Source organism: Leptodactylus fuscus, chromosome 5, assembly GCF_031893055.1.
Source record: "Leptodactylus fuscus isolate aLepFus1 chromosome 5, aLepFus1.hap2, whole genome shotgun sequence".
Lineage (NCBI taxonomy): Eukaryota > Metazoa > Chordata > Amphibia > Anura > Leptodactylidae > Leptodactylus > Leptodactylus fuscus.
This window is the reverse complement of record NC_134269.1, coordinates 32,920,797-32,947,960: the sequence shown is the minus strand read 5'-3', so window position 1 is coordinate 32,947,960 and position 27,164 is coordinate 32,920,797. Positions and strand designations below refer to the sequence as shown.

Genomic DNA, 27,164 nt, shown 5'->3' with positions numbered 1-27,164 from the left:
TGCTTCACTCATTGTGGGATTTCACGAAAGTGAGAAGGGATCTGATAAGGGGGCTATTGTAAGGGGGTCTATTATTTATAGTGAGCGAACTATTAAATACTATATATGGGGGCTATTATAAGATATGAATTATTATATATAAGGGGGGGGGGGCTATTGTATATGATACAGAATGGATCACTCATCATATATGTAAGATCAGATAGTCACACGTTGACATTTTAATAGTAAAACTTGTCATCTTCCATTTGATGATGACTTCCGTCTTCTGTCGAGGACCCTGGTTAATAGGGATATGCGGGAGTGGTGAAGGGCAGGTCTGTCTCTATTTTCCTGCAGAGCAGGTTACCTGCAATTAGTAGGATAATTAAAATTGTCCGCACACACCTGTTACAGGAATTTAACCCTTGATGTTAAAATTTTCACAGGTATTCGGCAGCAGAGCTAAACCTCTATGGACCCCTGAAAGTGAAGCACAGGGTCAGTTACTGCAGGTAGATGTATGGCTACATGTACGGTAGATAAGTATGGCAGATCAGTGATCATGTCCAGCCCCGGTCTTACTCATTGACACGGCGGCGACAGAGTCATCAGGGAGTTTCCTCTTCTCACCCACATTGCTATGATTTCCACAGTTTCCTTAATCCAGACTCCAAGATATAGATCATAATATCTTTAGCCAGGCTGACGGGGAATTTCAGGCAGCATGGAGGTGGACTAGAGGTACCATCACTGACTTTGTCTTTAAGGTGGCTCATCTACGATAGCAAGTGTCAGCTCTTGTGTCCCAGGCTCAGAGGTCGAGACGCCTTCCTTGTAGATGGTGAGGTATCACATATAGAGCTATGCAGTTATTTATGAAAGGATCAAGAACCGCATGGGGAGCTAAGATAGAGGTAAGATGAGCTTCTCCTTGATAGATATAAGAGATATTTAAGGTGAAGCCTTCCTTATTACTTCAGACATGAGCTGTGCAGGGAAAGATCAGGTTATGCCAAGTTACCATGTAAGTGAGTGCTATCTGCTGGCTCTCTTCCACTCTTCGTTGATGGAGAGTCATGACGTTCCAGTGAATTCTCCTCAATTGATCCAGTTCTGCGCCCGGCTCAGGAAAGTTGACCAGAAACTTCAGGAGATCCGAGAAGTCTACCAAGGGTCAGGTGAGAAGTTAAAAGGGAAATCTATAGAGAACACCCATAGTGACAATCAGAGCTATGTGGAAGGGGTGGGTTATAGGATGGATAATATGGACAATAAAGAGATTGCATTGGTTATAGGCTTTGAAGTTTTTCCATTTTCATGGCATCTTCTAATCTGTGATATTGGTGGTGACCTTGTGGACACTTGAAGGTTTTTAGAACTTCATTATACCGTAGAGGTGACAGCGCGTAAAATGAGTCACATGTGTTTATATAGATAAAAAAATAACCATATTATTGGAACCCACATCTAATGGATGACTGGTATCTGTGTACTGTCCATATGTCCATAGAGGAAATTGACTCTTGGTGTTGCTTTAGGACCCGATTGTTGTCAATGGTTTCCAAGTCCATTTTGTCCACAATATGGCTTTAAGTACTTTTTGCGCATAGACCATGGATCTTTGTGTGGAAGAACAGTTGTGCGAATTGCGTCATCACAGCCATGGATCTGTGTGTTCTCTGTGTGCAGTTTGGTCTCATTGAGATCTTCAGTACAAGGTTCTCGATGGGACCGTCCACATACCTGGATGGCACAGAAGTAACAGCGAACAGTCTTTTGGTTGAACTATTGACAACAATGGCAAATCATTGAACATGAGTTGTCCATTGGGACACCATAAGCCAACCTCAAATCAAGATATAGTCCATCATACTGTATACTCTACTGGGGGTTTAGCCAAGAGATGACACACTTTTCTCCAATGTCTATGGGCAGCTTAAAAGATGGGATGCATCAAAGAGGGATGGGTGGGTGTTCAAGTATTTTTGACGTTATGAGAGTTCTATGGGGTTAAGGTAGTATCAGAGATGTTTCACTGGTATACTAAGGGTTATGAGCTTAATGGCTCCTTATAATTAAAATGGCTATTAGGCATAGTGACCTCCAACTCTATGCATGCTATGGTCTGTACTTAGCAAGTGTAAGGGGTCAACCTCATGCCTCACCCTTAGGAATGTTGCTATGGGGGATGCAGAGGTAACACTTCCATGACAATGTCTAAAGGGGCCCAAGGGACACATAAGTATTATAAATGGCACCTATAGCTGGGAACCCTATTACGAATTTAGCATTAGGACTTCTGCTCACTATACTCTAATACTGTATCAATAAACTTGTGATGTGTGGCTATTTTTGGTCATTCCACTTATTGGATCTTCTTGCAGGTCTCCCTTCTTGTGACCACATTGAGCTGAAATTAAATGAATTACTCCAGTCCATTGTATTCCTGCTCTTCAAATATCCAGCGCTAAAATCTCACTGTATACAAGAGGCAATGACCAACCTTATCAACAGAGTGCGAGGTATGACCGTACACACCAGATGGTTACCATATCTCCATAGACTAGTGACCTATCCACATCCGCTACATTGCCGTACGCTGCTCTATACTTAATTGTTATATACTACCCCCTGCTATGTTATTATATAGCTCATTATACACGGCTCTGCATTGTATGATCATCTACTGCCCTCTACTACATTATTATACAATGCGGTATACTGTATTATATGCTACCCATTTGCTATATTATTATACATAACATTATACACTGTTCTATGCTATATTGTAATATACTGCCCTCTACTATATCATTACACATTGCTGTGCTTTATACTGTTATACACTGTGTTCTGCCATATTGTTATCCTCTACTACAGGCAGGTATATTGTTATATCCTGCTCTCCATTATATCATTATATATTGCTGTGTGTTATACTGTTATATACCATTATATATCATTATCCTCTAATACACTGTAAGCTAGTTTATTTCTATGTGCTATGTTATAATATCTATCTATCTATCTATCTATCTATCTATCTATCTATCTATCTATCTATCTATCTAATATACAGGGTGGCCATAAAATAACCTCAGGTGTTTGGAGTCTCGTGCAGGCTGACCCAATGGACGGAATTGCCTGGAAATTTGTATGTGTGCTAATCAAGGCATGGGGAAACGGATGGCATGAAAAAAATTTAATACCAAAACTCCCCATCAGAGGATAATGTGGCGCTGTACAGTGAGCGCGCGGCGCAAAACCCGTCTGTCGATACTTGGGGATGTCCCATTTGGACCACCGACTAGCATGACTGTTCAATGTGGCCACCATCATGCATGGTGAGCATGGTCATCCTATGCAGAACGTGCTCGACGCTTGCGTGTAACATCTCTGGTGAAATGCTGCGCACTTCCAACGTGATGCAGTCTTTGAGGTCAGGCAGGGTTTCCACATTCCCCCGATAAACACGCTCCTTCAAGTATCCCCACAACCAGAAATCACAAGGAGTGAGATCCGGAGAGCGCGGTGGCCACACTGTAGAGAATGAGCGGCTCAAAATCCTGTTATTGGGAAAATGTGCACGAAGAGCGTTCTTCACAGGATTTGTGATGTGAGGAGGGGCTCCATCCTGCATGAAGGTGATCATCTGCAGACACTGCCGCTGTTGAAGTTGGGGAACGACCACTGTTGTCGACCGGAACGACCAGCATTGTCCGGTACCTCGCTGCTGTGACGGAACAGGTGGCAACCCCAGTTGGGCCCAAATCTTCGAAAAAGAACGGTCCGATCATGAATGATGAGGTGAACCCACACCAAACGGTCACCTTGGGCGAATGCAGCGGAACACCCTCGAGCGCACGCGGGTTTTCGGTGGCCCCTATGCGACAGTTCTGTGTGTTGACCGTTCCATTCAGGTAAAAATGCGTTTCGTCGCTCCACAGGATATTCCATGGCTAATTGGTATCCACTTCCACTCTGGCCAGAAATATTAATGCAAATGTCATGCGGGTGCCATTGTCACGAGGAAGCAGTTGGTGATGAAGGCTAATTTTGTATGGGTATGCCCGCAAGACTTTTCGCAGAACTTTCCACACAGTACTGTATGGGAGGCCCAATTGCCTGGAAACACTGCGTGCACTGCAGTTACCGCTATGACTACTGGTGCTCTGTTCCTCAACAGCTGCTGCAATATCCTCCACGACTTCGGTGCGTACAGGTCGTCGGCCATGGCCTGGTTGCACACTCAGTAACCCAGTTGCCTCAAAAGTTTCATCATTTGTCTCAACGACGTTACAGACATTGGGCCGGCACCTGTATGCAGGTCTTTCAAACGCCGAAAAACTCTCAGGGCAGCTGTGGCGTTCCCGACATTCTCATAAAACAACCTCACTAGACGCGCGCAATCTGCCAAAGAGACAGGCATCGACTGAGTAGAGAATAAGGGACGTTTACTGTACAGCGCCACATTATCCCCTGGTGGGGAGTTTTGGTATTATATTTTTTTCATGTTGTCCGTTTCCCCATGCCTTGATTAGCACACATACAAATTTTCAGGCAGTTCCGTCCATTGGGTCAGCCTGCACAAGTCGCCAAACACCTGAGGTTATTTTATGGCCACTATATATATATATATATATATATATATATATATATATATATATATATATATACTGCCTTTGACTATGTCATACTACATATCATTATTCACTGCCATATTATTATATACCATTCCTTTTACATTATACAGATCATTGGGTTCTACAGTATATGACCATATAATATGACCCTATATAATAGTAAGCACCATCATAAGGTAATATGTAAGGAAAATACAAAGGACCTAGCGATTTCCTATCGTGCAAGTTATTATTAGATGGTAACATGAAGCATTGCAGGAAATTTTCCGATAGGAATTTCAAGTTCCCTTTGGTTGCTCTTCAGGTTTTTTTTTTCATTTTTTACTGTAGCCTGGGATAGACCATAACTATAACAAGACTATGGTCCAAGACTGGTCTAAAGGCAAATGGGCAAACCTGAAATTCTCACCTGGAATGTCCCATAGAGCTGCTTGTATTGGGAATACAACCGCAGCTCTAGGACACCAGGCCAGTAATAACATGATGTCAGAGTATATCTAATATGTTATTTATTGTGGTTCCAACGTGAAGCGTCACTTTAATGGGATCCGTACAATTAGGTAAACAATAGTAAGCACTGTCGTCATGGAAGATGGACGGACGTAATGTAGGCACCTAGGTTCTCTATTAGTGTTATTATTGAGGTTGTTCTGCAGGGCAATAATGTTAATATCTATTTATAGATTACAATGGGAGGAGAGGACAGTAAGAATAGGAAATACTGGACATCTAGACATGAGAGCAAAGCAGTCTTAGAAAGTCTCTATGTCAGTTTAGCTCAATAAGCATTGAAGGTTATAATACAAAGCACTTAGCTTGGTGGTTAGAGTCACATATTGGTAAAGTGCATGGTAAATACAATCACAAATAGCTAAAGTACTTGGCAATTACAGATCTCTGGTAGGCTCTTAACTTACTAGTTGTAATTTCAGTGGGTACACATCTTACTGGTTACAGGTCTCTGGTGGGCACACAGCTTACTGGTTACAGGTCTCTGGTGGGCACACAGCTTACTGGTTACAGGTCTCCAGTGGGCACACAACTTACTGGTTATAGGTCTTTAGTGGACATACAGCTTAGTGGTTACAGGTCTCTAGTGAGTACACAGCTTAGTGGTTACAAGTCTCCAGTGGGCACACAGCTTACTGGTTATAGTTCTCTAGTGGGCACACAGCTTACTGGTTATAGTTCTCTAGGGCAAACAGCTTACTGGTTGCTTGTCTCTAGTGGGCACGCAGCTTACTGGTTACAGGTCTCTAGTGGGCACACAGCTACTGGTTATAGTTCTCTAGTGGGCACACAGCTTAATGGTTATAGTTCTCTAGTGGGCACACAGCTTACTGGTTATAGTTCTCTTGCTGACACACAGCTTACTGGTTACAGTTCTCTAGGGCAAACAGCTTACTAGTTGCTGGTCTCTAGTAGGCACACAGCTTACCGGTTACAGTTCTCTAGTGGGCACACAGCTTACTTGTTACAGTTCTCTAGTGGGCACACAGCATACTGGTTATAGTTCTCTAGTGGGCACGCAACTTACTGGTTATAGTTCTCTAGTGGGCACACAGCTTAGTGGTTACAGTTCTCTGTCTTGCATAAAGCTTACTGGATGAAGGTCTTGATTGGAAACAACTCTTTGTCATTACAAGACTCTGGATGAGACACAACTTAGTGGTTACAATCTCTGATACAGCATAGTGGTTATAGCTTTCTGATGGACTCATGGTTTAGTGGCTACAGTTACTCTGGCTAGCACACAGTTTATTGGTTACAGTCTCTTGCTAGCACACAGCTTAGTGGTTCCAATTCTCTGAATGGCATACGGCATAGTGGTTACAGTTTATGGCTGGAACACAACTTGGTGGTTACAGTCTGTGGCTGGCACACAACTTACTAGGATCCCAGGATCTCAGGATCAATAGCGTTAGTCGCTGACTGAATCTAACTGATCTCATGATGTCCACAATTGTAATTTTATAACCCTTGTGCCCACTTGAAAAACAATGCATATCGGGGGCATTCATAAGACCAGAATATTATACTCCAGACTTAGACTTTACGTGCTAGTACGTTTAATTAATGATGAGGCTGGCATCTTTGCGCCTATGTCGCATACTTGACCCTTCCCACTTTAGGAAAAGAAACTCTGTATAATGTGCACATTGGCACAAAACAAGACATAATACTGCAGAATGTGTCATCAGAATAATATTACTCAAAGGGCTTTTTACTGGACTTTTTAATTGATAACCTATGGTCATCAATTGAAGATCTCTGGGGGTCCAACACCCGGTACCTCCATGGATCAGCTGTGAAAAGCAGCAGGCGCTTACACTTCAAAAGTCATGTGATGTCACATTCATTGTTCACATGGCTTGGTTGTGGGTCGGTATCATTGATGTGAATGAGCTGGGCTGTGACACCATGTAAGATGGCACTGTGCTTTGTATGTGCTAAAGAGGATGCAGTGCCATCAAACATCTGATCAGCCAGGGGCCTGGGTCTTGGACCACCTTACCAAAATCTTTATCTAAGGATTGGTCATGAATTAATAAATTCTGGAAAACCCCTTTAAGCTAACTGGGGTGGTGACAATAGAGAGCACAGTAAGTTCAGTTCAAATGAACACTGCAAGGGGTTCTGTACTGTGTTTCAGGTAGTTCAAGCTCAACAACCCCCTTACAAATTTTAATGGAGAATGTCTAGTCACATCTTCTATTTGTGTCTGCAGTAGTAGGTCAGATTCGGACAGGTCAGATCTAATCCAGTCCCACTTTTATGACTCTTTTCGCCATTTTTGGGTTACGATAATTGTACTGTGATCTGCATTAGCCTGCAGTCTTGTGCATGTTCCTTCCATGGAACATGTCTTCTGCACATTGCATAGTTAAAGTGGTTATGCCATTATAAGTACTTATCCCATATCCACAGGAAAGGCGATATGTGTCTAAGCGCTGGGGGCCTGAATGCTGGGTCCCTCTGTGATCAGGAAAACTGTGAACGAAAGTTCCCCTAAAGCCTCCTTGGAACTGGAGTGCTCGTACTGTTACGTGACTAGCGATTCATTCACTTCTTTGGGGCTGCCAGAGATTACAGTCCCAGCAGTCCCAGTGAAGTGAATGGAGAGCTGGTCATGTAACTGCACTGGTTTTCTATTCACAACGAAGATTTAGGGGGACTTTTTGTCTCCCTACGCTCCTGATCCCTGAGGAACCCAACATTTGGACCTTCAGCGATTGGACACTTATCCCTTGTCTTGTGCATAGAGGATACATGTCCATAATGGCACAATCCCATTCATTACAGTAATAGATGTCAGGGCAAAGGGATGTCATTAATATCAACCAGAACCAAAGCAGAATAGTAAATGCCACTCAAGAACTGTGATGTCAGAGGTTAATCCTATATAATTATATGGATGCTTTTTATCCATGTATGCATCAACTTGTCATTCCATGTCATACTAGTCATTCATGTTATATGACATTAGATGGCTATATGGAAGGTGTTTAATCCATGACAAAATTAATTACACGGGCAATATCAAGCGTGATCCTGCTACCAATATCATGAAAATATACCAACTATCCAAGGGGGTTTGTCCTATCCATAAAAAGGGGAACAAAAATTAGGACTAAAATACACGTTTCGACTTATACTGGTCTCATCAGGGGAAGGTAATTGTGTCAGTACAGGGAGCCTAAGTCATCTAATAGCAAAGATAGCATCTCTGAGTCTCTCTTGTTGGCATGTAGTGTGGCCACTAAATTCCCCCCCATTTCTCCCAGCATTGTACTGGTTGGTGTAAGTGATGATATGATACGTAGTAAGCAGTATGTTGGTGATTTGTGTGGACAGGTTGATGTGTAGTGCATAGAGTTCTAACTTACAGAGAACAGAAAGAGGGACAAAACAAATTTACATATATTAAACCACACCCATAACCTTGCCCAGTCCTGTCTGTGCCCCTTTTGACCTCACCTAGTCCCTTAGTTCCCCAATAAAGTAATAGTGCCCCCTTAGTTGCTTTACACAGTTTAATGCCTCTTTAGTGCCCCCCTACAATATAATGTCCCCTTAGTGCCCTCCCACAGTGTAATACCCCATGACTGGCCACGCACAGTATAATGACCTCCTAGTTTCCCATACAAAGTTTAATAGTCCCATAATACCCCTACACAGTATAATGGTTCCATAGTGCCCCACACCATGAAATCCCTCCGTAGTGTCCGATACAGTATAATATCTCCATATTTCCCCACACAATATAATGTCTCCCCATAGTGCCCCACATAGTATAATGTCTCCCCATAGTGCCCCACACAGTATAATGTCTCCCCATAGTGCCCCACATAGTATAATGTCTCCCCATAGTGCCCCACATAGTATAATGTCTCCCCATAGTGCCCCACATAGTATAATGTCTCCCCATAGTGCCCCACATAGTATAATGTATCCCCATAGTGCCCCACACAGTATAATGTATCCCCATAGTGCCTCACATAGTATAATGTCTCCCCATAGTGCCCCACATAGTATAATGTATCCCCATAGTGCCCCACACAGTATAATGTCTCCCCATAGTGCCCAACATAGTATAATGTCTCCCCATAGTGCCCCACATAGTATAATGTATCCCCATAGTGCCCCACACAGTATAATGTCTCCCCATAGTGCCCCACATAGTATAATGTATCCCCATAGTGCCTCACATAGTATAATGTCTCCCCATAGTGCCCCATATAGTATAATGTCTCCCCATAGTACCCCACATAGTATAATGTCTCCCCATAGTACCTCACATAGTATAATGTCTCCCCATAGTGCCCCACATAGTATAATGTCTCCCCATAGTACCCCACATAGTATAATGTCTCCCCATAGTACCTCACATAGTATAATGTCTCCCCATAGTGCCCCACATAGTATAATGTCTCCCCATAGTGCTCCACATAGTATAATGTATCCCCATAGTGCCCCACATAGTATAATGTCTCCCCATAGTGTCCCACATAGTATAATGTCTCCCCATAGTGCCCCACATAGTATAATGTCTCCCCATAGTGCCCCACATAGTATAATGTCTCCCCATAGTACCTCACATAGTATAATGTCTCCCCATAGTGCCCCACATAGTATAATGTCTCCCCATAGTACCCCACATAGTATAATGTCTCCCCATAGTGTCCCACATAGTATAATGTCTCCCCATAGTGCCCCACATAGTATAATGTCTCCCCATAGTGCCCCACATAGTATAATGTCTCCCCATAGTACCTCACATAGTATAATGTCTCCCCATAGTGTCCCACATAGTATAATGTCTCCCCATAGTGCCTCACATAGTATAATGTCTCCCCATAGTGCCCCACACAGTATAATGTCTCCCCATTAATAAACGTGGTGCATCATCTTTTGAATAGGCGGGCGACATTTTGTTCTTGGTGACCGGTCCTGTTATTTATTTTGATCACTTTGTAGAGATTTTTTTTTGCTAAAAAATAAAATAAAAATTATATAACTATATTATTTTTATACTCTGCAAAAAAGCTGTGGGTATGAATACTGTTCTCTACTCTACATGTATATAGAAGTGACCAGATAGGATGCACATTATACCGTCCAGTCTTAAGGTCAGTAAGCAGGGCCCTGTTTTGTGCTCGGTGCGGAGTTACTACGCCTATGAGGGTGATTGCAGCGCTCAGCACTCTCACTTTGCACTTCCTGATGTGATGACTGCTGTCAGGAAGCTGTGGGTCTTTGTCACTACACCAGTAAACCCGGGTTCCACAATTGGCAGGGGCGTCCACTCCAGCTGGGCCTGGAAACATGGCGTCAGGCAGAGGAGGGGGTAAGAAACTACAACCTGCCCCCCATTATCATTGTGCTGTCTCCTCAGTCTCTATGGACTTGCCTCTTATTCTGTGTATAGCTGTTTACTGCAGTCTGTTCCCCTTTGGTGTTGAGAATCACGTACTGGTGTATTGATGTTTTTGGATATAAGATGTGTGTAGTGTAATAGTATACAATTGTACATGTACTATGCATATATATTCCATGTGTACGATGTATATGCTATGTCTAGATCAGAGTATATGTGGGGCATTGACCATTTACACAAAGCTCTAACGTGGACCCATCTACCATATTATGGCCACAATCCGCAATCCCACTGACCAGACGTAGATTGTACTCTATTCAGTGCAGTATTCACGTCTTGATATCTGTATTATATTGCAGAGATAGTTGTCTATTTTAGCAGGATACAGACAGATGTATATTGTGTCACTATATGTGCAGTTATCGGTCTACCACTTCCTGTATGACGGTAGGGCTCATATATATTGCATGTATAGGGATTGTTATATATCTATAGGCGATCCTATGATTATAACCCATATGTATACTCGGAAGCCTAGTTCTATCATATCATACTCATAGTACGTGTGTGTCAGACTTTATAGAGCGATATGTTCTTGTAGTGATGGTCTAACCACATCCTGCTTACAGCTTAGTATATACCAAGTCCGTGACTTTACTTCTGTCCGCACACAATGTGGCAGGAGGGTGAAGGGATTAGAGATGTTACCGACCCCGTAAAAAACATCAGCTCATAGACACCTATTTGGTTTTTTTTATACTGACCAAGGACTATATAAAATAACCATATATTCACTATGTGTCATACACCAAGAGTAGAACCTTATATATCTAAACAAACCCTATAGAGGACCAAAGTACCTTGGACCCAACAATGGATTCCAACAATGGAATTGTTCCTATAAAATCTTGAACCCGTTGTGTCTAGGCCCACTTGTTTTATCACATCTCAAGTCCACCATCTTTTGGGCCAGTCGGAAACTGAAAAACCCTATCAATTTATAACTTTAGTACCTTGTCCCACCATTTTATGTAGGAGGACCGATCATCTATGGTACCTACAGTGTCTGACTACCTATATCGTATTATTATGTCTCTTACAGATGTAAACGCACAGGCTGGGCCTACAGAGGGTCGGAAAAGGTTTAGCGAAATATTTCGGGATCTGGATGCCCTGGAAATAAGCATTGGGAATGAGTGAGTATGACCAATATATTTGTGGCTAGAGCCTGGAAATTTGGTATCGATGATGAAAATTCGAAAGGTGTTTTCAAACGTATTCAACATAGTGTGATATACTGTATTTCGCGGATTTTGCTCAAACCTTATACTGAAGTAAATAAGAGTTGGAGATCTCTGCAATGGATTTTGCATGGAAATTCCGCCATACTTACCCTAAGACATTGACTTCCATCCATTTCTGATATATATCTCAGCCCAGACCAAAATGTCGCTTGGTCTTACAAGACATATAAGCCAGGATCTTGTATACACCTTAGTGAATGGCATGCGTCAATTGGAAGACAACAGTTCACAAAAAATGAAGGCTACAGCAACTTTGGCTTCCGATATACAACCGAAGATCACATGTTACATTATGACTCAGAGGGTGCAAAAATTGCGACTTCTAGTTGCAAAAAAATCCATCAGTCTCAGTCGCAGCACCCTCACAGCCATAAGGTGACTCCTTTCCCTTACAATAGTGAAAGAGTTGCAAGGTAACATGGTGATCTTTGGTCTTGGAGTCACCATGAAGTCCTAACCTTGATTTTAACATAGAGCTGTCCTTCAAGATCTAAAGGGATGGCCTGGGACTAGAAAAACATGTTCAAAAACAGTGCCACACCTGTACCCAGGCTGGGTGGGGTATTGCTGCTTAGCCCTATTCACTTCCGTATTGCTCAGTTGCATTACGAGACATAGCTCATGGAAAGGTGTAGTGCTGGTTTTGGTAGGATGTTGGAAGCCGTTGGGATATCTTACCTTTCTATGGATGAAAGAGATATTAAAAATTCCTGCGTATTTGTGGTCTTTCCATCATGTTATGTGACTGATAATCTTGTCTATTCCCTGTAGGACCGTGGACATGTTCCTAAATGACTCTGGGCTAGCAAACTCTGAGATACAACACGATGAAGAAGAACCGCTGGTGAGATATGGGAACTATTTGTCTGTCTGTGGAACTGGAGGGCAGGGATGGATATTTTCTTCATGTGGTGTTGTCATTGCATCTATCAGACATGGCTGGCATTATGATTGTCCTCAATTATCATTCCCACAAGAAGAGGATGACATTGCTAGTGATTCCTTGGGATGCTGTATTTATCTGACAGAGGTTGGCACGGACTTTCGTAGTACTAGGTTTGGGTGCGTCAAAGGCTGAGAGTACTACTGTGTGATTTTATCAGTAGGTGTCGAAGAGGGAAGTTGGCACATACTTGGTGCTATGTGGTGTTATTATTATATCTTAGTGGGTTATCTGACTGGTACTAGTAATTTGTGGAATGTCCATTTGTAAGCTGGAAAATATGCAGGAGAACCAGGTCAAGGTTGACCATTTGGGCAATGGGGTGGTAGGATGGTGATATACACAGTCCTGTTACATTAATGTGACCACCTGTCAAAATCCAGAATCCAGGAAGAGAGGGGATGTTGTGATGATGGTCACTGGGATGTTGAGCCATGCCAACTCCAGTGCCGTGGCCAGCTGTGCTAGGTTACGCGGTTGAGCATCCATGGCGCGAATAACCCGATCGAGGTGGTCCCACAGATTCTCGATTGGGTTCAAGTGCGAGGAATTTGCTGGCCAAGGGAGTACGGTAAACTCATCCTGGTGCTCCTTGAACCACGCACGTACACTGCGAGCTTTATGACACGTCTCACTGTCCTGCTGGTAGATGCCATCATCCTGAGGAAAAACATTTTGCATGTAGGGGGGAACATGGTCCGCAAGGATAGATACATACTTGTGTTGATCCATCGTGCCTTCCACAATGATGAGTGCACCCAGATGGCTGATGACACGTGCCTTCTGCCATTGGTTATGTAACGTTGACATCAAAAGTAGGAGGTGGTCACATTAATTGCCTGCTCCGTCTTTTCGGCAGCTGTTAAGCAGTCCTGCCTCTGAACTCATTCCTCGTGCTGTGCCTGTGATTGTTTCGGCATCTCAGCAGCTCGCTGGAACACCATATTAATGAGCGTGTGCTTGGCATTGATGATCCGCATGCTCCGGCATTTTGACAGCTCTCAAGCTGGCCTGCCACTGAACTAGTTTCTTGCACTGTGCCTGGGATTGTTCCGGCATCTCAGCACCTTGCTGGAACATCATATAATGAGCGTGTTGTTGGTGTTGATGATCCGCCTGCTTCGCCGTTTCGGCAGCTGTCAAGCAGGCCTGCCTTTGGACTCATTTCTGGCGCTGTGCCCGTGATTGTTCTGGCATCTCAGCAGCTCACTGGGACAACATATAATGAGCATGTTGTTGGCGTTGATGATTCGCATGTTCCGGCGTTTCGGCAGCTCTCAAGCTGACCTGCTGCTGAACTTGTTTCTTGCACTGTGCCTGGGATTGTTCCGGCATCTCAGCCCCTCACTGGAACATCATATAATGAGCATGTTGTTGGCGTTGATGATTCGCATGTTCCAGCGTTTCCGCAGCTCTCAAGCTGACCTGCTGCTGAACTTGGTTCCAGCATCTCAGCACCTCGTTGGGAAGCCATATAATGAGCATGTTGTTGACGTTGATGATTCACCTCAGCTGCACTTGAGAAGAACTCTGTGACTTCTGGCTACCTCATAGATGTTGTTGTTTGCGACAAATTAGATTCTCTTTTCCCAGGCATTTTAAAAATTGGCAAACTGCCAATTTGGATTTTAGGTGTTTGCCCATGTTTGTCAGCACTGGAGCAGGTCAGATAATATGAGAAGGTGTCTACACACTGAGGGTTAAGTGTGTTTACACACCTAGAGATAACAGCGCTGGCTGAGATAAGGCTGCTGCTAAGAGCCGTTTAATATAGTATGTGAACATAAATTCATAACTGTTATGAAGCCATGTCATTTACCGGGATAAAAAGTAGCCTATATTTTAATTGAGGTTACAAACTATCTATGTGCCAAAATTCATTCAAATCCGTTCAGCCGTTTTTGTGTGATTGAGGAACAAACATCTAAACTTTCACATTCATAATATTAGTAGGATAGGATATATATATATATATATATATATCTTGGCAAGGGTCCCATGAACTTCAGTGATAACTATTAGAGATGATCGAGTAGTATTTGATCGAGTAGGTATTCGATTGAATACTACGGTATTTGAAATACTCGTACTCGATGGAGTACCACTCGCTATTCGAATGGAAAAGTTCGATGCAAAACCAGCATTGATTGGCCGAATGCTATACAGTTGACCAATCAACGCTGGTTCTTCTCCTACCTTTAGAAGTCTTCTCCGTGCAGCTTCCCAGCGGCGTCTTCCGGCTCTGAATTCACCCTGCCAGGCATCGGGCCTGGGCAGAGCCGACTGCGCATGTCTGCTTGTAGTGCGGACATGCGCAGTCGGCTCTGCCCAGGCTCGATGCCTGGCAGAGTGAATTCAGAGCCGGAAGACGCCGCAGGGACGCTGCATGGAGAAGACTTCTCGGAGGATCCAGCCCGACCCTCACTTGTGGACTTGGTAAGTATAATTTGATCGAACGTTGCCTACCCCTGAAACGAGCATTTTCCCCCCATAGACTATAATAGGGCTCGATATTCAATTCGAGTAGTCGAATATTGAGGGACTACTCGAAACGAATATCGAACCTCGAACATTTTACTGTTCGCTCATCTCTAATAACTATCAGTTGAAACAGATACTTTGTAATACAGTGGGGCAAAAAAGTATTTAGTCAGTCACCAATAGTGCAAGTTCCACCACTTAAAAAGATGAGATGCGTCTGTAATTTACATCATAGGTAGACCTCAACTATGAGAGACAAAATGAGAAAACAAATCCAGAAAATCACATTGTCTGATTTTGTAAGAATTTATTTGCAAATTATGGTGGAAAATAAGTATTTGGTCACCTACAAGCAATCAAGATTTCTGGCTCTCACAGACCTGTAACTTCTTCTTTACGAGTCTCCTCTTTCCTCCACTCATTACCTGTAGTAATGGCACCTGTTTAAACTTGTTATCAGTATAAAAAGACACCTGTGCACACCCTCAAACAGTCAGACTCCAAACTCCACTATGGTGAAGACCAAAGAGCTGTCAAAGGACACCAGAAACAAAATTGTAGCCCTGCACCAGGCTGGGAAGACTGAATCTGCAATAGGCAACCAGCTTGGATTGAAGAAATCAACTGTGGGAGCAATAATTAGAAAATGGAAGACATACAAGACCACTGATAATCTCCCTCGCTCTGGGGCTCCACACAAAATCTTACCCCGTGGGGTCAAAATGATCACAAGAACGGTGAGCAAAAATCCCAGAACAACGCGGGGGGACCTAGTGAATGAACTGCAGAGAGCTGGGACCAATGTAACAAAGGCTACCATCAGTAACACACTACGCCGCCAGGGACTCAGATCCTGCAGTGCCAGACGTGTCCCACTGCTTAAGCCAGTACATGTCCGGGCCCATCTGAAGTTTGCTAGAGAGCATTTGGATGATCCAGAAGAGTATTGGGAGAATGTCCTATGGTCTGATGAAACCAAACTGGAACTGTTTGGTAGAAACACCACTTTACGTGTTTGGAGGAGAAAGAATGCCGAGTTGCATCCATCAAACACCATACCTACTGTGAAGCATGGGGGTGGAAACATCATGCTTTGGGGCTGTTCTCTGCAAAGGGGCCAGGACGACTGATCCGTGTACATGAAAGAATGAATGGGGCCATGTATCGTGAGATTTTGAGTGCAAACCTCCTTCCATCAGCAAGGGCATTGAAGATGAAACGTGGCTGGGTCTTTCAACATGACAATGATCCAAAGCACACCGCCAGGGCAACGAAGGAGTGGCTTTGTAAGAAGCATTTCAAGGTCCTGGAGTGGCCTAGCCAGTCTCCAGATCTCAACCCTATAGAAAACCTTTGGAGGGAGTTGAAAGTCCGTGTTGAGAAGCGACAGCCCCAAAACATCACTGCTCTAGAGGAGATCTGCATGGAGGAATGGGCCAACATACCAACAACAGTGTGTGCCAACCTTGTGAAGACTTACCGAAAACGTTTGACCTCTGTCATTGCCAACAAAGGATATATAACAAAGTATTGAGATGAAATTTTGTTACTGACCAAATACTTATTTTCCACCATAATTTGCAAATAAATTCTTACAAAATCAGACAATGTGATTTTCTGGATTTTTTTTCTCATTTTGTCTCTCATAGTTGAGGTCACCTATGATGTAAATTACAGACGCTTCTCATCTTTATAAGTGGTGGAACTTGCACTATTGGTGACTGACTAAATACTTTTTTGCCCCACTGTATGTGTTTGCCAGATGATGCAGCGTTCCTCATTGTTGCCATGTTTTGTAGACTTGTTTTTACTAATTTATAAAATGCTTATCCAAGAAAAATCACATTTGAGTAGTCCTAGCCCACGATGTGAGCTGAAATGGGATAATGGTTTCTATTCTGTGGCCAATCATTAAAGGGTATCTGGCTATTATTTTTCATCTGGATATCTGATATGAACAAAATGACAGGAACTGAGGCAGGTGTCCTGGGGTAATGACATCACCTGAACTCTAATCCCTCTGCATAAGTGGCTGGAGTTATGACATCATTGTGCTGCTTGTGTGGAGCATTCCGAAACACTATCCCAACTCCTAGACACTGGGAAAATGAACACAAGTTATCCAGTATTACACTGTAATTACAGTAATAACCAGGGGCGTAAATACTGGTGTAACAGCTGTAGCCACTGCCACACGACCCTTGACATTAGGGGACCTGGCGGGCCCCTGATTTTTTTTTATTTTTTATAATAGGCTGTTACCTGCTGGAGTAACCCCAGCAGGTAACAGGCCCTACTTATTTACCCATCCTCGATCTTGCTCACGGCTGCCAGCGGTACGCCCTTCTGCGGAGGCAGCCGTGATCAGGAGAGGGGATCTACGAACCTCATAAACACCAGTATCATTATACTTGAGGGGTCTTTTTAGACCCCCGAATATAATGATCAGAGGGATAGGGGAGGTGAGGGAACATAAAAAAACACTGCTACTTACCTCTCCTGGGTTCCAGAAGGCTTCACAACTATTTGGTGACGCCCCGGACGTCATGTGGGATGGGCCTGTGTCATAATGTGTCGCGACACAGGCCTGGCTCAAGTGACGTCTCTTCCATCATTGAAGATGGACGACTAGGGTTGAGCGATTGGGATCGGGAAAGATCGGATCCCGATTGGCGATCGGGCAAATTTCACGATTGCAATCGGGATGAGCTTCTAAAATGATCGGAAATTGGATTTTAAAATTGATCCTGAAATCTCAAGATCAGCTCAACCCTACGGGCGACATCAGCGAGGATTGCGCAGGAGCCAGAGAGAGGTAAGTAACAGTGTTTTTTACGTTTGTATCCTCCCCTGAGTCTCAGATCATTATACTCTGGTGTCTGAAAAGACCCCAGATAATAATTGTTTATGGATGGTCCACAATGCGGCATAACTAGGGTTGAGCGATCGTGATCGGGAAAGATCGGATCCCAATCGGCAATCGAGCAAATTTCACGATCGCGATCGGCTGGAAAATTATTGGAAATTGGATTTTAAAATCGATCCTGAAATATCAACATCAGCTCAACCCTAGGCATGACTCTGTGTTTAGGGACCACTAAGGGGGCATAATACTGTGTGCAGGGGCCATAATGGGGGATAATACTGTGTGCAGGGGCCACTATGGGGGATAATACTGTGTGCAGGGGCCATAATGGGGCATAATACTGTGTGCAGGTCCTCAGCCTTAAAGTTGTAGTGGAAAGCCAGACGGATGATAAATGGAAAAGGAATCTGAGGTGGAAGTCCTTCTCAAATTCCTTTTCTTTTTCACCATAAGAACATGCCCTAACTTTCTACTAGGAAATCTTGTAAACAAAAATCCGTCTCTTTATTGACAGTTATGGGAGACGGATTACCGTGGACTAGAGTGGTGATAAATCTTGTGGAGTATACCACATATAAACTTATGGTCACTGCATATAAAGAAGGGATCTGTCTCAGATTTTATGGTGTCATTTCCATCTGACATGTACATTCTTCTTACCTGCTACATTTAGACTGCGAGGTCAAATGTCATGATGAAGTCTACATACTAAATGAAACATGGCGGAACCATTTGTGGTATGCCCAGGCATACATTGTTTTATTTGCACCTAGAACAATTACTTCTAGTGTAGGATAAAGTGTCTTGTGAAGCCATCCTATGTGGGACAGGTATTGTAATGTCTACAGTGCCAAAATTACAGACCACGTGACTTTGTATTGTGTATATGGACTTATAGAAGGACAATTTATATGTATATGAATTGTAACCCAAATAATCATGGAACAATATAATGCTTATTGTGGTCCTTTAGCTGCCAAAGAGTCCTATCCTGCTTTATGTATCTTCAACACCATGAAATACCCTATTACAGCCATTATTGAGATGTATATCAGTTCCGTTCCCCAAAATACATGGCTTAGTTTGCAAGTAGCATTTCTAGTATTTATTATTAGAAAAACCCATTCCAACTTCCCTTTTAGGAGAATTCTAGATAATAGGGGATTCCCTAGTAGGGTGCCCACATTGATAAAGGCAAACTATTGCTCTGACCACTGATGGGAGCAAACAGACTCATTATACGGTGGTCTTTTTACTAACTTGGTGCTCCTTACTGGAGATTGTATCTTTGGCTATTTTTTTATGTGTCTTAGAGATGAGCAAGCTATCACCCCATTTGACACCCTGAATAAATGGATTGTGGTGAGATATAACATCCCACCAATGACCAAGTGGGAAGGCGCCATAGTAAGCTCCACATCTCTGCTTTGGGGTCACCTCTCTTCGTTGTACATCACTGGTCTGAACAGTCATCACTTATTGGTGATTTCCAAGGACAACCATTTATTACAACACCTTGACACAGTGTTTTGCAAGTAAAGACTCCTTAGAGAGTTTGTCACATTGATCTTATCCATGTCTATATTCTATTCTGTTATAGATTAGCACTCCTCTGGAGATAAATCGCACAACCATTGACCGGGATGGGACACCATTATCTAGTAAGTAGTATCTTTAGTCTTATCTTTTCTAGTTCCATCTGATATTTCTTTATATGTAAGCAGTGTCAGCCTGTGGTTCCTTGGATAAACTGATCCTGAGGGCCTACCCTCCAACAACTCCTTGGAAATAGACTCCTTCAAATTTTGGTGTGTCCTCTGCTGGACCATTATTGTTTTGGAGCCTGGGCCTACAAGAGGATCCTCTGCTACTAAGGTGGGAAGACCAACACTGTATGCAAGGCCCTGTTTTGATAAATTTGTGTAATTTCTTATGTCCTGACTACCCTTATGTGCATCATCAGGGGAACATTGTCCCCATTGAGAACACACATAGACTTGCAGACATGTAGCTAATGACTAATGGAACATTTTGTGAGTAGTCTGACACCCTTAGAATATTATGAACTGCGCTATGTGTGTGATATGGTCTTCTAGTGGCTAACATTGTCACCTTGTAGGACTGGTGGTCTCACTTTGTATCCTACCAGGGAGAACATATGTCAGTGTTTCTTAACCTTATCAAGAGAAGTACCCCCTAGTGAGAAACTCCTGACTGAGCACCCCCAAAATGTTAACAAAATCTGGCTTTGTTTGGACCCTTCATCACTTTTATGTAATGACCACCTTGGTGGCTCCACATGAAGTAAAATGGTTTCTTAGTGCTCCCACCTATATTATAATGCCCCCCACACAATTAGAATAGTGAATCCTTCACTGACCCACGTATAGTTTAAAGGCCCCTACATTCAGTAGAATGGCCTTACATTCAGTTTAATGACCCCCTGAATGCCCCCCACATGTTTTAAAATGGACTCTTCAGTGCCGCAACATGGGCAGAGGAAACGGTGGCTCCTACTCTTAGGGACTGTGCAGCCTACCCCATGGGATACGCACAGTTGTGATTGCATAGGCTATCTCCAGGTTCTCTGGTGTTCTGGCCTACCACAAAAACATACTATTAATGGCTTCCTATTACACTGATGCTTGTGTACAGCATACATATGGTAGTTCACAGGCAAAGGAACAAATGTGAGTCAATACATTGAATGCAATGGAAAGTTCGGTTACTGTATACATAACAGGAATCTGTGGGCAGATTTGTTTCAGTGTTTTGGACTTCAAAAGAGGAATCTGGTTTTGGTTTTCATCTGATTTCAAGGTCAAACCAGCCTATTGGAATAGCAGAATATCCTCTGGTGGGCCCAGACACGCTTTCTCAAACTGAACATGGAGAAAACGGAGTTCATCATTTTCACCCCACCCCATATGGCCCCTCCACCTGACCCATCTATCAAAGTTAACGGAACCCCACTTTCCCCTGTCCCACAGGCCCGATGTCTTGGGATTACCCTGGACTCCGACCTATCCTTCAAGTCACACGTTCAAACCCTCAACACCTCCTGTCGCCTCCAGCTCAAGAACATTCATCAAATCTGCCCCTTCCTCACCCCTGAAACTACCAAGATGCTCGTCCAGGCCCTCATAATCTCCCGCTTAGACTACTGCAACACCCTTCTCCATGGACTCCCAGCTAACACCCTCGCCCCCCTCCAGTCCACCCTAAACTGTGCTGCTCGCTTAATTCACCTCACCCCCCGATCTTCATCGGCTGCTCCCCTCTGCCAGTCCCTCCACTGGCTACCTATAGCCCAGCGAATTGAGTTCAAGCTACTAACACTAACATACAAAGCCATCCACAACCTGTCCCCTCCATATATCTCTGACCTCATCTCCCGCTACCTGCCGACATGTAACCTCAGATCCTCCAATGACCTCCTACTCCGCTCTGCCCTCATCTGCTCCTCACACAACTGTCTCCAAGATTTCTCCCGTGCATCCCCCATACTCTGGAACTCCTTACCACGACATATAAGACTGATCCCCACAATCACAGGCTTCAAGAAGGCCCTGAAGACTCACCTATTCAGGAAGACCTACAACCTCCAATAACACTATCACCGCACCACCATCTGTACAGTCTCCCCCTCTCCTTCTGTCTCTATCCCCCTTCCCCCATAGATTGTAAGCCCTCGCGGGCAGGGCCCTCTACCCCACTGTGCCAGTCAGTCACTGTTAGTATTATATCTACCTGTATATTCTGTGTACTGTATGTAACCCCCAAATGTAAAGCACCATGGAATTAATGGTGCTATATAAATAATAATAATAATAATACATTTTATTTATATAGCGCCAACATATTCCGCAGCACTGTACAATTTATAGGGTTCAGATACAGACAGACATACATAACAAAGAACGTCATTTCACACAATGGGACTGAGGGCCCTGCTCAAAAGAGCTTACAATCTATGAGGTAGAGGGGGTGACACAGGAGGTAGCAGGGGCGGCATTGCTTATACAGTGTTCAGACAATTTTGTGCATTAGGAATTGTGATAGGCTAGTCTGAAAAGATGCGTCTTTAGTTTGCGTTTGAAACTGTAGAAGTTGGGAGTTAATCTTATTGTCCGGGGTAGAGCATTCCAGAGAAGTGGTGCAGCTCGGGAGAAGTCTTGTATATGAGCGTGGGAGGTTCTGATAATAGAGGATGTAAGTGTTAGATCATTGAGTGAGCGGAGAACACGGGTTGGGCGGTAGACAGAGATGAGGGAAGAAATGTAGGGAGGTGTGGCTTTATGGAGAGCCTTGTGGATGAGAGTAATAACTTTATATTTTATTCTATAATGAATAGGCAGCCAGTGTAGTGACTGGCACAGACCAGAGGCATCGCTGTAGCGTCTAGCCTGATAGATGAGCCTGGCCGCTGCATTCAGAATAGATTGTAGAGGGGAGAGTTTAGTGAGGGGAAGACCGATTAGTAAGGAGTTACAGTAGTCAAGGCGAGAATGAATCAGAGAGACAGTAAGTGTCTTTAGTGTATCTCTGGTAAGGAAAGGGCGTATTCTGGAGATGTTTTTGAGGTGGAGGTGACATGAATGTGCGAGTGATTCAATATGAGGGGTGAAGGAAAGGTCTGCGTCAAATATAACCCCGAGGCAGCGGGCATGCTGCCTAGGAGTTATAGTAAGGCCTGAGACTGCAAGGGATATATCAGGGACAGATCTGTTAGATGGTGGAAACAGTAGTAGTTCAGTCTTGGAGAGATTTAGTTTCAGATAGAGCGAGGACATGATATTAGAGACAGCAGAGAGACAGTCACTGGTGTTCTGTATGAGTGCAGGGGTGATGTCACGGGAAGATGTGTATAATTGGGTGTCGTCAGCATAAAGATGGTACCTGAAGCCAAATCTGGCGATTGTTTGTCCAATGGGGGCTGTGTAGAGAGAAAAGAGCAGGGGGCCGAGGACCGAGCCCTGAGGAACCCCAACAGCAAGGGAAAGAGGGGAGGAAACAGAGCCCGCGAATTATACACTGAAAGTGCGGTCTGAGAGATAAGAGGAGAACCAGGAGAGTGCAGTGTCATTGAGGCCGACTGAGCGGAGCATAGTGAGGAGAAGTTGATGGTCAACAGTGTCAAAAGCTGCAGAGAGGTCCAGAAGAATAAGAAGAGAGAAGTCACCATTGGATTTAGCTTTTAGTAGATCATTAGAGACTTTTGTGAGAGCTGTTTCAGTAGAGTGCAGAGCGCAGAAACCAGATTGTAAGGGGTCAAGCAGAGAGTTAGCAGAGAGATAACGAATTAACCGAGAATAAACCAGGCGTTCCAAAAGTTTAGAGATGAAGGGGAGGTTAGAGACGGGTCGATAGTTAGCAGCACAGGATGGGTCCAGGGAGGGTTTTTTCAGTAGCGGGGTTATAACAGCATGCTTGAAGGAGGATGGGAAGATTCCAGAAGAGAGAGAAAGGTTAAATATTTTAGTAAGGTAAGTAGTGACAGCAGGGGACAGAGATTGGAGAAGGTGTGAGGGGAAAGGGTCACTACTGCAGGTTGTGGGGCGAGATGAAGAAAGTAGCTGGGAGACTTCCTCGTCTGTAACAGGTTCAAAAGATGACAATGGACAGTCTGAAGTGCGGCTGGTGAGGGGATCAGTACTATCGTAGGTGTGGGAGTCAATGCCACCTGGGGCTTGGGCAGTAATTTCCTGACGGATCTTATCAATTTTATCATGGAAATACATGGCCAGGTCATCAGCACTAAGGTCTGTGAATGGCGTCTGTTCCTTGGGTGTGAGTAAGGAGTGAAAGGTTTCAAAAAGCCTTTTAGGGTTGCTGGAGAGAGAAGAGATGAGGGCGGTGAAATAGTCTTGTTTGGCGAGGTAAAGGGCAGAGCTATATGTTTTAAGCATAAACTTGAAGTGGAGGAAATCTGCAGGTGAGCATGATTTTCGCCAGAGACGTTCGACACACCTAGAGCATCGCTGGAGAAATCGTGTCTGTGGCGTGTGCCAGGGTTGCTGCCTCCTATGTGGGACTTTACGAGTGGAGGGGGGAGCCACCTCATCCAATGCATTTTTGAGGGTTTCATTATAGTGACTGGTGGCCAGATTGGGACAGGAGATTGAAGAGATGGGGGACAGGGAGGACTGTAGAGTATCTGAGAGGTGCTGGGTGTCAATAGCATGCAAGTTCCTATATGTGTGATGGGTAGGGGCGTCTTGTGAAGGGGAGAGAGCACTGATGGTGAGAGATAGAAGGTTGTGGTCAGAGAGCGGCAGAGAAGAGTTAGAAAATTTAGAGACTGTGAGGAGTCGATGGAAGACTAGATCAATCGTGTTACCATCTATATGTGTGGCGGAAGAAGAACATTGTGAGAGACCAAGAGAAGTGGTTAATGAGAGAAACTGTGAGGCAGCCGAGGAGTGAGGGGGGGCAATAGGGATGTTAAAGTCACCCATGATGAGGGTAGGAATGTCACTGGATAAAAAGTGGGGAAGCCAAGAAGCAAAGTGGTCCAAAAATTGGTAGGGTGAGCCAGGTGGGCGGTAGATCACGGCTACACGTAAGGAGAGTGGGCGGAAAAGTCTGATAGCATGGACTTCAAATGAGGAAAATGTGAGTGAGGGGACCCGGGGAATGGACTGAAAAATGCACTGCGGTGACAGAAGTAATCCTACCCCACCACCCTGCCTATTATCAGGCCTAGAGGTATGTGCGAATTGTAGGCCACCATGAGACAGAGCAGCAGGGGAGGCCGTATCTGACTGCTGAATCCAAGTCTCAGTAAGGGCGAGCAGGCCAAGGGATTTGCTAAGGAATAAGTCATTAATGTATTCTAGTTTGTTACACACTGAGCGGGCGTTCCAGAGAGAGCAGTTAAAAGAGACAGGGGAGAGATGAGGGGAAGGAACATGGTAAATATTGATGAGGTTTGTAGGCCTTCTATGTGTGCAGGGAGAAGAGTTAGTGAAGGAAGGAGGGCCGGGGTTAGGAGAGATGTCCCCAGCAGCTAGGAGGAGCAGAATGGACAGAGACAGAAGGTGGTTCAGGGATTTATGTGGGCGCTTATGTTTGGTGTCACTGCTAAGAGAAGTAAAGGGGTGATTACAGAGTGTGAAAAGTGTGTGAGAGCTGTACATGGGAGAAGGAAGAAAAGAGGGACTGACATGGATGGTGTATACTGGTGGTAGAGGTGGAGGAGAGATCTGCAGGAAGACAATGGCTAAGATAGTAAGAGACAGTGCAGCTACAGGATACCATGTGGTAAAACTTGTTGTTTTAGGTTGAAATTTACCTGGTGTTCTGCCATGGTTAGCCTGTTTCGTGCCCTGTTTAAGTGCCATGTATAAGTGCACTTTGGTTAATCTGCACTTTGGTTAATCTGCACTTTGGTTAATCTGCACTTTGGTTAATCTGCACTTTGGTTAATCTGCACTTTGGTTAATCTGCACTTTGGTTAAGATGCACTTTGGTTAAGATGCACTTTGGTTAAGATGCACTTTGGTTAAGATGCACTTTGGTTAAGATGCATGCTGCAGATGAGATGCCCCCGCATATGAGATGCACCCCATAAGCTATATCTACTTATATAGGGAAGCACAGCTTCAGACTAGCACTAATTTAAGTCGTTAACTAATTAATCTACAAACTGTGACACATGAGGAGACTGGCAGTGTGGATCCAAGTAAACACTTGGCCAGAACAGCAATAAAATCATTGATGATCAAAAGACTGACACTAGTGCAAATAAGAAGACATGGAAGTGCAAAAAATATACAGCCTGGATGAAATGCTAGGATATAGTTCAGTAATCATGCAGAGGTGAAATACAGGATTATATACCATTGAATATTACAGCAGATGATCGAAGGGAGAATTCAGACAGCAAAGCAGAGGTGGGTTCAATAGCAGATAAATAATAATAATAATAATAATAATAATAATAATAATAATAATAATAATAATAATAATGAGCCCATAAATCTATAACCAGATCAACCACTATATACCATGTAGAAAAGCACCAAACAACAAGTAAATGCAAGAAACATAATTAAATCAGTTTATAAAAGTCCCAAAAACAAATGTAAAATATCCCCGCACTGTCTTCTCCCATAAGTTATGTTTTCTAATAAATTTAATGGTGAACATTCTTAAAATGATTAAAAAAAACTAAGTTTTTTCATGTGTTCGCACATATATAATTTTACCCTAAGGTTTTTGGCTATGTCTACACCCCCTATGACTTACATCCCTCTTATTTCAGTCTGTTTTTGCCTCTTTTTGTAGCTGAAGCTGATGAAATCCTCATACGTAATGAGGGGGGAGTGGAATTCGCTCTCAACTATGCCAAGCGGTGGTGTAAATACGTGCGCGAAGTGCTGGGGTACATTGAGAAGAAACTTACCTATGGTATGTATATAAAAATAATAAAATTCACCGGCAGTATGCAGCTAGATAATGAGATGTGTTATACTGGGTTACTGGTAGAGATGAACAAACCTCTCATAGTTCATTTTGTTTCAGGTGGTTTGGGTCCCATTTTGGGTTTGTTGCAAACCAGACCTTATCCCCTTCCCAGCATCCGCCGTAATAATATGGCAGATGTCAGGTATTTAAATATGACACCCACTCAGGAGCTTAGCAGCCGCCATAGCCATTGGGTCTCTTTTGTATTATGCAAAGCTGGTAGTCGCCGCCATTTTGTTGGAGATTGCCAGCACCTGGAGTGAGTTCCTGGACCGGCGTCCCGTTACCAAGACGGCCGGGAGCCTATTGAGGGCTTCCAGGACTGTCTTTCAATATCTTCTATTGTAGGATGCTCTAAGTAACATTATTATGCTCTGGAGTCTCTTCAAACCCCAGAGTGTAATATTTTAACACTGCTAGGTTGTAGATAAGAGGTTGTAAATGGACAGAATGAGGCAATAAATCAATGAACTACCCATTTGATGTAATGGAGCGAGGAAATTTCCTTGCTTCGTTTAGATTGTAGAATAATTTGTAATCACTTTATATCGATTATTTGTTATGTCTTTCTATGTGCTTTTTGAAATTACTTATGAAT

At 43.6% G+C, this 27,164-nt stretch overlaps 1 protein-coding gene across 1 annotated transcript in view; it reads left to right on the top strand.

Annotated features, from left to right (window-relative positions):
* The first annotated feature begins 964 nt into the window (after positions 1–964).
* GMIP (GEM interacting protein) overlaps positions 965–27,164 on the top strand; it is a 47,878-nt gene continuing 21,678 nt past the window's right edge. Inside the window, exons 1-6 of the mRNA XM_075272829.1 lie at positions 965–1,160; positions 2,367–2,504; positions 11,606–11,699; positions 12,579–12,651; positions 19,698–19,758; positions 26,387–26,509. Of these exons, the coding sequence (XP_075128930.1) occupies positions 965–1,160; positions 2,367–2,504; positions 11,606–11,699; positions 12,579–12,651; positions 19,698–19,758; positions 26,387–26,509 (685 nt within the window). The remainder of the gene's footprint in view (positions 1,161–2,366; positions 2,505–11,605; positions 11,700–12,578; positions 12,652–19,697; positions 19,759–26,386; positions 26,510–27,164) is intronic.